Below are 15,380 nucleotides of genomic sequence, written 5' to 3'. Positions count from 1 at the left end.
GGGTCCCACGTTGCCTGTCCAACCAGCACATGGGTAGGGCGAATGCTTCGACTCAAGCGGCAGCGGTAAAAGAAAGGTACTGTGGGCCCTACAATCAATTTGGGATTTCTTTTATCCTGGCTTATTTGTTTGTTTTTGAGCCCATTGTTTTTTTCTTGATTTGTTCTATATAAAAATTATAAATAAATATATGTATATGCACATATATTGTAAATATATGCCTACAAAATATTATATATATATATATATATATATATATATATATATATATATATATATATATATATATATATATGACAATTTGTCACAAATTTAATGTAAAGTGTAATTCAATAATAATTTTGCCATCACTCACCAATGACATTTAGATAGTTGATCCTTCTAGGATAAAAAATAATTAACCCAATGTTTCTGCTATATTACGGCATACACTCTTGTCCTTATAGGATTGGACTTGTTGTCCGCTTCATCACAGATCAAGAGGCGATCAAGAAGAGCATAAACATCATTAAGGCATAATATAAATCATAAAATGATAAAAGAATATTAGGTGCAAAATAATTTATTTCGTTATAAATACTATATTTAAGTTGCTGCAATAAGAAAACTCTGCTAAATAGGTACTTCAGTAATCTCAAATAACGAAGTCATAAAGACATCCAACTCATACTACCGACGAGATTGTTATTAATAATAATAATTATTATTCGAAGTCGCTAATTAAAAACAGCTGGATTCGATGCCCACCTTCTTCCTTTCCACCCAATAATAATCAATATAAAACTATATCAAACCCCTAATTATGCGAAAAGAAAAGCATCGGACTAACACAGCAAACAGCCACTCGGCAACTAATCATTCGCCGACGTTGCTGATTCCGAGGCGAATCGGTAAACGCTGTGTGGTTCCAGGGCAGCACATCGGGAGTGGTCCAGGCAAGGCGGTCCGGGAGCCGTCGGATCCCAATCGTCGGGTTGGTGCCTCCTGATCGCCCCATGGACGTGAGCTGGAGACACGATGCTCCGCCCACCTAAACCAGGGTGGGGGAATCGTGGCCGTCGGATCGTAGATCCACGGCGAGGAGGCGGCGCCGAAGCGGGTCCGCGCTGGTGTGATCTGACCTCGTCGTGGACACATCTAATGTGAAGGATTCCCCATATTAAAAGAGAAGACGAGGCGACAACTTTGTAGGTTCGTCCGCACTCTCGTCATAGTGAGACACAGTTTTGATCGTTTGATGCTTGGTCGGGGTTTTTTGTTGCTTCTAGATTTGGGGTGATCGGAATCTGACGGTGGATAGCTCGTCCGCATCGTGCTGCGGGAAGATCGAAAGCGGTGATGGTTTTTTTTTTCCCCGAAGAATTATATATTTATACAATAAATAAGAAGGAGAAGGCAGAGAGAGAGAGAGAGAGAGAGAGAGAGAGCTCAGAAGAGGGGGAGAGAGAGAGAGGGTCGGAAGGGAGAGAGAGATGGAGATGGAGAAAGAGGGGAGGGAGAACGTAGGGGAGGCGGCGACGGCGGCGGGGGGGCTGGCGGCGGTGGCGGAGGAGGTGGAGGAGGAAGAAGAGGCGGTGGGGTCGAGCTTGACGATGGAGCGGGTGGCCGCCGCGAAGAAGTTCATCGAGAACCACTATAGAAACCAGATGAAGAACATCCAGGAGCGGAAAGAACGGTTAGTCCTCGCCCTCCTTTCGCCCGATTGTCTTCTAGGAAATTTCCCCCTCGATCTCGAACAGCTTGATCTTAGCTTTCTCGGGTCTGTCTCGCTGGATTTCTTACTGCTCATTCTGTTACTGCTTTGCGGGATCGTTTATTCATTAATTCGTGAAGAGACGGACAAATTTAGTTCCTGGCCTGTATTTTCCGAGATGTGTTTAGTTATTGTCCAGTTCGTGAAACACAGCATAATGTGCTAAGCACGGATTGGAGAATTCGTTGCTTGGTCCACCCCCTAATTTGAGTGCCGCAGTTGGAAACGTTCAGCCGGTGCCATATTCAATGCCAGAGCTAGTATTCGGCTAAGTCGACGTCTTTAGAGTTTTAATTAATAGATTTGCCGGATTTTGGTATGCCATTACAGTAATTTGAGTGGTAAACCGTGGTAATTGTTTGATTAGAAGTAACGTGATATAGATACTAGTGCCGTGACTTCAGCCTGCATAGCATTGTTGTGTACTGCTGATGCAGTTCACAGTTTCCAATTTGGTGCACCCATGAATTCTTCAACATTAATGTAGCACTTGTGGTGTTCCAGATAGTTTACAATTAAACAATTGCCACAAAGGTTTGGTTCCCACTTTTCAGCCATGTTGCAAATAGTCTGTAAATTTCTTATTATATTCCCTTATCCTTGTCAACATAAAAATATCATAAAAGAAGTGAGTTTGCTTTAGGAATACTTACTTGCATGTGTTTGTTTTAGTAGTTCTGTAAATCGGCTACTTTTTACCAAATATATATAAGTTTTGCATCATCAAATTCTATGACAATCTAGATTTCCAACAGATCATGAGTCCGGGTTGTGCAAGCAGATCCACTTAATTTGTAAAGTTGAAAGTTCCCATGGTGTTTAAAAGGGGAAACCAACCTTTTCTTTTGTTTTTTTTTTTCCAAAAAATGGGATGATGACATAACCTAAATGAGTTTAAGAGGCAGCGAGCTGATCAATATTGCTATATTAAACTCCTCTTTTTATGTTTGCTAATGAGAAGTGTCATTCAAGTTACTTGCTTGTTTGTGTAGGTTAATAAAACTGTTAATACGTTCAGTCTAGCCTTTTCATAACCTGCATTGCAGGATACATTCAATATGGTTGCATTCTAAAAGTTCAGTGAATATAGGTATTGGCAAGAGGACACTTTCTATTTTTTTGACTGACGGACAAAGTTCTAATCCCCAAGGACCAGCCTTTCTCTTCTTTTTGATTGCTTCTTCATCGGAGTTCTTTTTGTTTTTGAATGTTGATCATATAAAATTGACCCACCAGCTTTTTAAAATTTCCCTTCTCAAACAAATAAACTGTGGTCTGTTGCTTTATTTTATCTCCTTTGATAGAAAGTTCAAGTGGTCTATCATTAGCTTCCATGAGAAAGTTTGTGCCTTAACTGTTTAGGTAGGATTTGTAATTCAGGGGTAGAGACTTTTTCTTTTCTTTTTTCTTTTCTATTGAGTGTTAATTGACACATGAATTTGTTTTGCATCCAATTCTTTTACTGTTTGTATACACTCATAATTTGGAAAAATGGTAGAAGTTCATATATTTTGATGGCTGATGATATTTAAGTTGAAATGCAGACGTTGGTTCTTGGAGAGACAATTAGCTTCTTCACAAGTTTCCAAGGAGGAGCAACTCAGTTTATTAAAGGATCTTGAGAGGAAGGAGACAGAGTATATGAGACTTAAAAGGCACAAGATCTGTGTTGATGATTTTGAGCTGCTGACCATAATCGGGAGAGGAGCTTTTGGGGAGGTCTGAGCTTGCATGTTTTTTCATTAGAAGAATAAAACTCATTCTTTTACTTTTTTTTTGGCCAAAACAAGCAAATTTGCAGCCTTTTGATGTGAACATTAGATCTCTCCAAATGCATATAATTAAAGTAACTGTAGAGACACTAATAACTAACTGCTAGTCTTGGCTTTCTTTTGGTTTTCTTTTAGATATTTGTTAAAGTGTCATTCTGAAAATATAAAGGAAGCTTCTGGTAAACGGATGTAAAATACTGATAAAACTTTGTGAATGCTTTTAGATATTTGTGCTCATTTCATGGACATACTGTACAATCTCCCAGTCTTATCAGTTAGATTATTGTAATGCAACAGACATAACACCATACCCACATATTGACTTAATTCTGTAGCCACGGATCCATTGACTGGTTTAACCTTCTTTTTGCTTCAATGTCTCGTGCTTCGTATTCTTAGTTTCAATTCTTGATTAGGTTTACCAGGTATATCTCATATGGCTGACTACAATATGTCTCAGTCTTTAGGATGAATTCATGAGTTCTGTACATCATTTTATGGTTTTTTTTGTGTTTATATGATCTTTCATTAATCTGACAACTGGCTGTGACAAACATTTCATAAATTTCCCATCACATTACTTAGTTAGATCAAATTTGGAATTTAATAGATGGATTCCATAGTGTTTGGCCATAGTATGTCAATTTCTGGTATCTGAGTTTTCTCGGGTCATCACTATGGAGGACCTTTTGTCCTTTGAGGCATTTATTATTTAGCCTTCAAATATTACTCAATCATTTGGGCTAGCTGGTTGCTATTTTATTTCTTTACGCGTTCCATGATTAATTATAGATGTCAACTGACATGCTTCAAGTTTGACATTCTCTCTGTCATCTATTTTTATAATCATTGCTCTAGCACCACGAAAGACAGCACCTATTTGAGGAAATGCATTAGAAATTATGATGTTTGATTTATGCAAATTAGGTCAAAGAGCTTAGCACAAATTGCAGAATCACATACAACCTGCCAAATGAACATGCTACTTTATATTGCTTACATTTGGATTCTTATCAATTTACTAACTACAGGTCAGACTTTGTCGGGAGAAGTCCTCTGGGAATATTTATGCCATGAAAAAACTGAAGAAATCTGAAATGGTTAGCAGGGGTCAGGTAATTAATGCATGTCAGTTATTTGTAGTATGTGTAACAAATTTTTTGATGTGTTTCCTCTTTAAATGTCATAGGATCCTTGAGTTTATGGAAGTTTAATGATTTCAACCTTTTCATCTATGTTGTACTTAGGTCTTAGTGTTCTACTTTACGTCCATGGGAATTTGTCTTAGCCTTCCAAATGCCTGTAATAAATTTGACAACCTTTTATGATTGCTTGTTCTAACCTTCTGAATGCCTTGAATAATTTTTGACTCATCACAGTTTATTAAGTTTCATAGTGTATATCTCCTTTTTTGTACTTGTAACCTTCTGAATGTCTTTGTAACTAGTTTCGGTAGCCTTACAGAGTGAAACTTGTAATATTTTCCATCTAAGATATGCGTGGCCAAGTTTACCTGAAGTTTTGGCAAAACGTATTCAGATGAAACATTGTGTCTACAGATTTGTAAGTGCTTGGAGTCCAGGGACATTTTGAGTATAGAAATAGTTTTTCATGTAAAGAATCTGTTATGAGTTTGTATTTGTAAACTTTTGATCATGAAGTAAAAGTAAATGTCTAAAGGTTGTTTGGGTGCTGTCCATAATCGCTGTCAAACTTTTTCTACTATGTGTTCTATATTTATCTTCGTAGTTGTCTCTTTTTTGTTAAACTCTACCATTCATTTCTTTATGCGCATTGCTCCACTGTTTAAGATTATTATAGCATCAGATTACTTTTCTTGTGATGTAACTTTTTCTTTGTATACAAACAGTAACTAGAGGTTTATGTAATAGTAACTGGCACTGTTTGTTGTTATGCTATAACATTTTGCCTCCCATTTGGATAGATTCATTTATTGTACTTATGATTCATCACATTTTCTTTTAGGTGGAGCATGTAAGAGCTGAAAGAAACTTGCTTGCTGAAGTTGCTAGCCACTGCATTGTGAAACTCTACTACTCATTTCAAGATGCTGAATACCTTTACCTAATTATGGAATATCTTCCTGGAGGGGACATGATGACCCTGCTTATCAGAGAGGATACCTTAACTGAAAGCGTGGCTAGATTTTACATTGCTCAGAGTGTGTTGGCCATAGAATCCATTCATAAACACAATTATATTCACAGGTCACACATCATAGATTTCATCTGATCAGATGATTGTTGTGGTCATCATCTTGCTGTATATTATTGATATGATGTATACATATATATTGTTTGCAGGGACATAAAACCTGACAATCTTCTTTTGGACAAAAACGGTCACATGAAGTTGTCAGACTTTGGCTTGTGTAAGCCAATTGATTGTTCAAAGCTTTCAACATTGAACGAAGATGAACCCATGAGTGATGAAAATCTTAGGGAGTCGATGGATATTGATGGAATTCCGGATACAAAAAATGCTAGAAGGTGGAAAAGCCCCCATGAACAACTGCAGCACTGGCAGATGAATCGTAGGACGCTGGTACATCTTCTAAAATGCTTGATCTCTATCCTGAAAGAATGTTTGTGCCATGACTGTTCTGTCCATTTTAGTTTACTGCTTGTAGTATTTATATCCAAGGCATATAACTATGATAAGATCGACCTCTCTTTTTAGGCATTTTCCACAGTTGGAACACCAGATTATATTGCTCCAGAAGTGTTACTGAAGAAAGGATATGGCATGGAGTGTGATTGGTATGATAATGCTAAAATTAAAACCCACCTAAACCATGTTCTGATGGTTCTGTTTAAGAATGTTGATTTATATCTTTCAACTGTAAATGAAATTAGAATCTTTTGTTGCAAATGTTTATCAACTAATCTAAACTATTAAGATGTGTCAACTTTCTATTTCTGCATTCTTATGTTGATGAAATACATTACATGGTGGTGAAAAAGGTTCATTGGCATTTACTTGTGGAAATATTGCAGGTGGTCTTTGGGTGCAATAATGTATGAGATGCTTGTTGGTTATCCACCATTCTATTCCGATGATCCAATAACTACATGTCGTAAGGTTAATCTGCTAAATCTCAGAGCTTTATAGATCAGTCGTTTAAAAATACTTTCCTTTTTTATGAAACTTCTCGGTGTGCTTGCAGTTTCTTAGGATGTTATAAGTTTGCAAAGGCTACCACAAAGACTTGAATAGCATGTCACTATTGATCCTTTTTGATACTAGACTATGTCTAGGTGTCATTCATAACTTGTGAAATATCGTTCTATCAAATTTTCAACAATTGCATTCTTACATATTCCATCTGCTGGCTGATGTTGGTCATTCTCTATTCTATGTTCATGCTTTTACACAGAACAACCCCTTTCTACATTCTCATAACTATTTTTTTTCTCCTTTTTATCTCAAGCTCCACTTTTATATCATTTAGTGGTGCAGATTCTTCTTTGAGCACTTTCATGAGCTAAAAGCAAAAAACACATACTTGTTATATAACATCTGATACATACTGACTTTATTTATTTCACTCACTGTGCATTTTACACTTATTTTGCTTTGTCATAGTGCATAATAAATCACATTGTTCATATCTAAGAGTGTCATTTTACTGAAGATTTTTCCTAGGTTGTTTCTGTTAACTCCATATTCTCATATCTTCAGGTTTTCAGATATTAAAATATACACCTATTTTCATTTGATTAACTGTACTACCAACAAATCATATTACAGTTACAGTATCCTTTATCTTGAAAAGACGTGGACAAGTATCCATTCACGACAAATTATAAAGAAAATCATATTCAGTCTCTCCAAGCTGACTTGGGGACCTACTACAACAAAGTATTTACTATTCAAACAACAAGTTAAATAACCATTTTCTTTTGTTATGAGAGATAATGGTAGAAGGCAGGAGGTTGCAAGATCTGGTACCATAAGAGAGGTTTAAGGTTAAATCTGATCAAATTTGTGGCTGATCTAATATAAGACACTAAAGCTTGATGGCCAGCTAAGAGAATAATACCAGTTTATTTCTTTTCTGGAAGATGACCTCGGACAATTTAGCTGCAAATGGGAAGGAAGTTAAAAAGAATGGGGAATGTTCTTTGAGAAGAAAGATCAACGAGAAAAGAGTGAAATACCTGGCCATCATCAACCAAAACAAGTTACTCATCCATAAATCAGATCAGTGACAATCAGTTGTATGACCCTTCCTTATAGGAATTAAACCCTATTCTTGATTAAACTAGGCTTCTAAAGTCAATTATCTCTTGGACAACCTTTCTAAGAAGTTGAATCCAACAAAATTTCAGACAGACAGACCTCCAGAAATCTGTGAACTCAAATTCCTGAAGTAGGAATCCTTAGCGTCACAACTTCTCAAAAAAAGTCTAAAAATTGAAGAGCAACATTGAATAATGAGTAAAAAATAATGATAGCCCACCTGAAAATTATAGAGAATTAGAAAAAACAGCCTATGTTTGATATTATTCGAGTCTCAAATTAGCTTGAAGTCCTGAGCTAGACCTAATCTGAACCACTCTTGCACCAGTTAGACTCACTGCACATAAATTATTTAGTTGTAAGTATATTGTGTTGCAATTCGACTATCAAGAAAATAGAACAATAAAAAAGTGTATTCAGGTACTTACTTTGACTTAATGTGGACCATTATATCTCATTTAGGAGGAAAAAGCATTTTTTTAAAGAATAAATTTGGCAAGAGGAAACATTACGTGGTTATGGTGGGATGAAGAATGGAGAATGTGGATAACTAAGAACTGAGTCCATACTTGGTAGGTTCAGGAAACATTTTGAATTGTTGACATTTTCAAATTACTCTCCGTGAACTGGGGTGGAATGCTTATGAATCAACACATTAACACGTGTCGAACATGGTGGAAGCCTTCCATGCTTATTGTAAAGATTTAGCCCCATGAGGGCGAAGGCTGTGGAAGGCATAGAACCTGGTAAGTAATTAATTATATAAATGTGGTTTAGTGTGCTAAACCATAACATATTAAGTTTTAACACAACAGAAACCCAGCTTACTAAACAGTGTGGTATCTAGTCCTTGGTATCCTTGCCAATTCCGAAAAATAAACTCTAATAAGATTGGGTTTTGTTTCTGGTATTTAAAGCCTTCATGAGTAGAAAGTGATCCTATGTAGTGAACTGGCATCAGCAAATTTGGGTTAGATGGGATAGGTCTGAAATTGTTATTGGATGAAATATACACATTGACATAGATTTGCATTTTGAAATAAAAACTGTTATTACCAACAAATATTGTCAACGTGTATGAGATGAGAGGCGGTAGAAACAGGGGTGATCAAGCATCTGTAAAATAAAATTTTCTTTAAACTGCCTACTAGCTGAGCTGAATTCTCTTGTTCATGTTTAAATAATGCACATTGCTGCTTCTACTTGTTTAACCGGAGCTCAAATGTTTACCTATTTAGAACATCTCAAACTAGTGAATTAATGCTTAAATCAAGCTTGAGCATAGCTTGACCTTATACTTCTGACATAAGCATGTTGCATTGGTGTTTTGTGATTAAAATTGCTCAAATAAATAAATAAATAAATAAATAGACTGGAATAGACTGTGTAGGTACCATAGGAATGTTTTCAAGTCATGCTGCATCTAAGCAACTAAATGGTTACTAGTTGATTCTAAATATATGTTTCCACAATGTGTCTCTATTCTAGCATGTTTTTAAAGATGTGTTATCTTGTAAATTCTGTTTGCTGGGATGTCATATGTGTTGCAAAAAACAGCTTTATATCATATGATGGCAACATCTCCTAAGTTGTGAATTAGAGCAACTTCTAGATATTGCATTTTCATGGTTGCTTTAAGCCTTTTAACTACAAAAGACATCCTCTGTCCTGTTTCTCAAAGTTGTTTACCATTATTTTAGATTGTGCATTGGCGAAACCATTTGAGATTTCCAGAAGATGCAAGGTTGTCTCCTGAGGCAAAGGATCTTATTTGTCGATTATTATGTGACGTTGAGCACAGACTTGGCAGTGGAGGGGTAGATCAAATAAAGGTAATTTTAAAGTAGATAAATTCATGAAATTATAATCTTTAGTTGATTTCTATAAATTGTTGACAATTGTACTTTTTCAGGCTCATCCTTGGTTCAAAGGTGTTGTGTGGGATAAACTTTATGAAATGGATGCAGCATTTAAACCTGAAGTTAATGGCGAATTAGATACTCAGAACTTCTTGAAGTTTGATGACGTATGTCTAAACCTGAAGTTATTATTTTTTTATTGCTTGTGAATCATAGTTTAGTTCTTTTCACTTACTTTCTCAATGCTTATAGTCATTACAAAACTGAAGCTGATTAATTAGCATCTAGCAAACAATGCCACTTTGATTTTACATTTATTCTTACAGCTCCTGTGTTCCGTTCCAAAACCTTCAAATTATATGATATGCTCACTATTTAATGTACTCAGATTTTCTGTTATACATCCTGCAAGCATTTTCTAGTTCAGACTCCATTTTGGACTTGATCTTATATGTCCCAATTCTTTGCTCACAGCCGTTGCTTTCTATTATTAGTTAATTTTTTCTATTTATTTTCCAAAATTATATGTTTTAAATGGTTTATTAGCAATGAAATATTGAATTCTTGAATTTTCTTATTCTGAACTTCACCTTTTGTTATATTTTTGGTATGTGATCCAGTTGGATCCTCCTCCAGCAAGAAGCGGATCTGGGCCTACAAGGAAGGTGTGCAACTTACTAGAGTATTTTCTTAGTATTCATTGGTCATAAAAATAACGTATATGCTGATACATTTAGTTTCTGATTTACTGTGGTATAGATTCGTTTGGAAAACTTAATTAAATTGGCATTCATTAATTGGGAATTTGGTGGTAAGTATCAAAGAATTGAGCAAATGAACAGATGGATAGTTGACTGTAAATTGTAATTATGCCTTTCTTCTATAGTTCTACAGAAATGCAGTCTTAAACCAGTAAATTTTAGTGGGTAAAAGTAGCTTACTACATCCATTTGTCAATCTTGATTATAGATAAGATTAAATCCTATTTTTTCTGATGAAGTGGTCATAAGAGGAGGCCATTTTTTGTGTGCATTCACCATCACAACGTATTTGTACCTCTTCAAATTTGAAAACATTTTCATCATAGAAATTGTCACTAAATCTACCTATCATAATTGTTTAGCTTTATCAGTGTCAATAAGATGGATTGCCTAAAGTTTTCTTATCAGAATTATTTAGTTTTGTCAGTCTCAATAAGACAGATCACCTAAAGTTTTCTTGTCAGGATTATTTAGTTTTATCAGTGTCGATAAAATGGATCACCTAGAGATTCTTTGCTGCTGGAGGATTAATTTGGCCATCATCCAGTGTATCAACTATTCATATAATAATTGCATTTAGTGTGACATTAGAGTTATTCAACATAATTGTCTTCTGTGCTTCTGATACATTATGTTGAACCACTAGCTACCTTGCTTGGTTACCAGAATTACCTGGCATTTTGCGATATATGATATGCTTCTTTTACCTGACAAAGTTACAAGTTCTTTTACTAGAATGTCACAATGTGATCTATCTATTCACCTATAGGACAGTTAGTAAGGACAAGAATAGTAATCACCTTCTCAGCAATTTGTTAAGAGTGGGCATGATTTTTCTCTCCATCCGTCAGCACTGGTCAAGAAACAATGATATCAACTGAGATTTCCTAGTCATTGGAGTGCAGTTACATGGATCCTTTTCTGCTATTGAGTTGTTTTTTTGGGCAATATCACCAGTTAGAGCTTATCATCTCTTTTCTTGTACAAATCCTATTTGGTTGTTAGCTAGCTCCTTTAGCACTACAAATCTGTATTAGCTTATCTCATTTTACTAGTGTATTTATATAACTTCTTTGAATATGTCATATCACCTTAAGTTAGTTTCCTTCATCTTCTCCTTTAATCGGTGTCATCCCTAAATTTCTGCACTTGCGAACAGCTGGTTTCCTATCTTTTGTGGTGACATCACATGTTTATTTGACATCTTCCTTTTTATGACTGTATCTTCTTGGATCACTTTTGTTATATCTCTTGTCAAATTGTCTTTTAATCTAAGGTTAGTTGATGATTTGTCAACACTCCACTTGCACTTATTCTACCATTTGTATCATTTGCAATATCTGAAAATTGTCTTTAATATAAAGGGCACTTGATGTGAGAGTTCTGTTGATCCTTATGTTTATAATTTGCACTTATTTATCATTTTTTCATCATATTAATTTTTAATGTGCTTCTTGTGAAACTTGCTGACTCATTGTTGGAACATATTTTAACAGAAATTGCTAAATCCACAAGATTTGAGCTTTGTTGGATATACTTACAAGAACTTTGATGCTGTGAAAGGGTTAAAATCTCTTGGTATTAAAACTATCCTTTCCACAGGATATTGGAGGTTTAATTCATTTTATTGCAGTTATGATCTTGTTGTCAGCAAATATTTGATCAGTTCTTTTATTTGATATATATCTGCATATGTTCATTCTGTTTTCATAATCAGGTATGCTGTATTTTGAAAGGTGGAAAACAAAGGAAAAAAAAGCAATAATGGGTTCTAAAACTACAAAATATAGAAGCTAATTTAAAGAGGCAAAAATGGCGATGAAAGATGGAACAAAATTCATTGCCCGTGATAGATGGAATGTTTTTTCTTGAACTGCAATTTTTTATGCCAGAAGATGGTGGCCATTGTTCAACACATGAAAAGATTAGTTAAAAAGCATCTCTAGTTTTGCTTTGTGCGGTTTTCATCTTTCCCTCCCTTTGAAGGAGAGAACAGGAGGGATAAGCTTAAGGAGAGACAGTAAGATTGCATGCTTTTATCAAAATAGTACCTTAATGATAGTCATTAGTCGTTTGGTAATCCAGTTCACAACATAGTTAACAAAATTGGATGGTGAACATTTTCTTCTTCAATTATACTGGGCAACCTGGCTTGTCAGAAGAATCTTGATTCACATTTCCAGCAGAAATTTTGGGTAGACATTATCTTGTGGAGGCTTTGGCATACATCAAGCGGATAGAAGATGATATATAAGCTTCTTAAAAGAAAAGATTAAGAGAATTGTTGCTGTTTTGCAGAGACTAATTCAGCCATGATATTATTTACCAGCTCATAGGTTATGTGCATCTTTTGAACAAGAGATGAATATATCTCACTTAAGTAGTGGATGAGCTGTCTAGATCAGCTGATCCACTCAGTAGAGTTTAAATGAAATGATGATGAAGTTATTATCATGTAATCTAATTCTTGATGCACTCACATCTGATCTAATCCATAAACCGTTCTCGCTAGAAGTTGAAGTCTTGTATTATCCGACACCTTGACTCTGAAAGTCTTCACTGATTCATCTTCTGGTCCATGCAACCTCTACCTTCACTTCTGATGCAATCCATAAATTGTTCTAGCTAGAAGTTGAGGTCTTGTATTATCCAATTACTTAAAGACTGAAAGTGTTTGCTGATTCATCTTTTGGTCTTGCCATTATCTACATGTGAATGTTGGTTGTCTATTTTGTTTAGATTGAATAGCCTATGGAGATTACTTCACGTTTTATTTATGCTCAATCTCTAAAAGGACCCTTGCATCTTCACTTTTATTGTTTTGGTATTTCTTGGTCTTATTTTCCTTTACCCTCATGTTTTTATCATACGTGAAGGAAATCCTACGTTATTAAGTTATTTAGATTGTTGACTTCATGCAAAAGTCATTGATTAGTTGAACTGCATATTCATCAGCCAAAATATTTAGATTATCCGTTTCATAATATGGACTTTTCATTTGTTCCAAACTTCACTCTTGCTTTTCTAGATTAATCTTTCCATTTGAACATAAAAATAGCATCTGCAGACATATAAACCATGTGAAATATGGTAGCTTACCCGCACTGTATGTTGGTTTCTGTCCAGTATCCGGCACTGATGATACCATTGGTTATATATATCGTTGTTGCATTATGGCATGTGGTTGATTGCTGAGGTTATGGATGTACCATTGGATGTAACAGTAAGATGAGATTAGAACAATATATTTTCAGTTATCGAGGTTATGTTGTTTTGGTTTCTTTATGTCTTTGCAGTTTTGGCTTTTGTTTGTCTAAAACAGCACATCACTAAACCATGCATTTACCAATTATAATATGCAGATTCAAAAAGAAGTTTGTCACCGAAGCGACCATCAATTGATTCTATATTTGGTAATTTGTGGGGGACATTTTCTACTTATTCTACTCTTTTATGTCATGCATGATTCAACTTCACGTTGCTCTCTTTATTTTTAATACTGGATTTTTTTCTTTGCTTTGCCAGGTGACTCAGTCACGGACAATGCAAGGAAATCAACAGGAGGGAATACTGATGTGGACATGGTTTCATCAGGGGATGCAATGTCCCCATAATTCACATATCCATTGAGGGGTTTATCCGGACACATGCCCAACCAAATGTGGCTATTGGACTTACCTGCTTATTTTTAGTCAGGTCTGCCCAATTCCGAGGTCCTGATAGGCTATCTACTTGACATTTTGTAGAACCAAACCAAATTTTAATTTGTACAGTAGTGTATTAATGATGTCTAGAAGAAAAGCCAAAATGCTGCAGTATTTATGGTGGCTGAGACAAGAGATGGCTGTGCGCACATATTTGTCCCGGCTGCCCAGGTTGGCAGACAAAACATGCCTTCTCTTGTGGCAGTTTCTATCTGGATTTACTTCGATGACAACATGATAATACTTTGTGCACGCTGCGGATATGTTGGTGTTGTTCGATGTGTATTCTAGGAATTTTAGTTTCGTTAGTGTCTTGTTGAACCACGCATTATTTGTGATATCATTTTTGCCTTAGTACAAGTATATGTTCACTGTGATTGCCATGAGTTTGCTCCAGCAATTTAATTTATTTCTTAGAAGGTATGTGATAAGTCTTTCCTGCATGATGTTTCATATTCTGACAGACTAGAGAGCAAGTATTAGTGTCAAAAGAAATTTTGACTTTTCTTAAGATTGTGATGATACTGGCAACTCATGTTTCTGTTATTTGAAAGTTGCTTCCTAACCAAAACAACCATCATTGACTCTACTTTTCAACTGAAGATGTTAATATGAAGTTGGTGGATTTTTGTGGAAATTATTGCCTAAACACTTATTTGTCACTTTTATATCAAACATGATCCAATCCAAGTGTTTGGGTTACGCAGGCTTCTCATTGTCCAACTTTGAAGAATTAAGGTAGGCTAAGCATTATTAATATTTAGCTTCACATTGGGGTGGCCTCTAAATTATTGCAAGCAGCTTTAATTGTTCTTAGCTTTTTCTTTTCTTGAAGCTATATGACTGTCTTGAAAGCTCAATGCAAAAAATACAACTGTCATCAGGTCTCTCTCTCTCTCTCTCTCTCTCTCTCTCTCTCTCTCTATATATATATATATATATATATATATATTTAAAACAAGGGTTCCAAAATTATTGTTGTATGTTGACATTAAAAATAGGTATTATTCTTTAATGTACTTTCCAGTAATCTGAGCCATTCTTCATTTTAACCTCGGAAGATGAATTGATCGTATCAACCATGTTCCGAAACCGGTGCTGCATTGTTGATGTGCCATGCAAAGATAGCATGGTTGGCCGTGGTAGACATCTAGCCGTTTACCGGGTCTTGAATCGCTGATCGTACTGGACGAAATCTGACCGTCCGTAGGTCCAGGTCTTGATCTCAAAGCGGCGATCCAGTCTCCGCACGACTCAATGAAGTGAGG

At 35.6% G+C, this 15,380-nt stretch overlaps 1 protein-coding gene across 5 annotated transcripts; it reads left to right on the top strand.

The window, feature by feature from the left end:
• The first annotated feature begins 1,441 nt into the window (after positions 1-1,441).
• LOC135678506 (uncharacterized) lies at positions 1,442-14,535 on the top strand. 5 transcript variants are annotated; one of them, XR_010514977.1, is made up of 14 exons: positions 1,442-1,675; positions 3,298-3,472; positions 4,557-4,640; positions 5,512-5,753; positions 5,850-6,090; positions 6,226-6,305; positions 6,543-6,627; positions 9,489-9,620; positions 9,701-9,814; positions 10,268-10,312; positions 11,905-11,986; positions 13,535-13,631; positions 13,771-13,821; positions 13,934-13,996. XR_010514977.1 is itself a non-coding variant. In XM_065191406.1 (13 exons), exons 1-12 carry the CDS (start codon positions 1,473-1,475, stop codon positions 13,808-13,810), a joined length of 1,557 nt encoding a protein of 518 aa, XP_065047478.1. In that variant the 5' UTR covers positions 1,442-1,472; the 3' UTR covers positions 13,811-13,821; positions 13,934-14,535. The 5 variants fall into 5 exon arrangements, 3 of the variants coding, with proteins under 3 accessions (XP_065047478.1, XP_065047476.1, XP_065047477.1); XR_010514978.1 differs by lacking the exon at positions 13,934-13,996 and having other exon boundaries at positions 13,535-13,670; positions 13,771-13,809; XM_065191406.1 differs by lacking the exon at positions 13,535-13,631 and having other exon boundaries at positions 11,905-12,020; positions 13,934-14,535.
• The last annotated feature ends 845 nt before the right edge of the window (positions 14,536-15,380 follow it).

Source organism: Musa acuminata, chromosome BXJ1-7 (assembly GCF_036884655.1).
Source record: "Musa acuminata AAA Group cultivar baxijiao chromosome BXJ1-7, Cavendish_Baxijiao_AAA, whole genome shotgun sequence".
NCBI lineage: Eukaryota > Viridiplantae > Streptophyta > Magnoliopsida > Zingiberales > Musaceae > Musa > Musa acuminata.
The sequence above is the reverse complement of the archived record's forward strand: the minus strand, read 5'-3'. Positions and strand labels throughout refer to the sequence as shown.

Bases quoted from the DNA above. Each gene is read 5' to 3' on its own strand.
- LOC135678506 (XM_065191404.1), top strand. From the start codon at position 1,473: ATGGAGATGGAGAAAGAGGGGAGGGAGAACGTAGGGGAGGCGGCGACG. The intron at 3,473-4,556 runs GTCTGAGCTTGC...TACTAACTACAG, and splicing joins GGAGAGGAGCTTTTGGGGAG to GTCAGACTTTGTCGGGAGAA. The intron at 5,754-5,849 runs GTCACACATCAT...TATTGTTTGCAG, and splicing joins AAACACAATTATATTCACAG to GGACATAAAACCTGACAATC.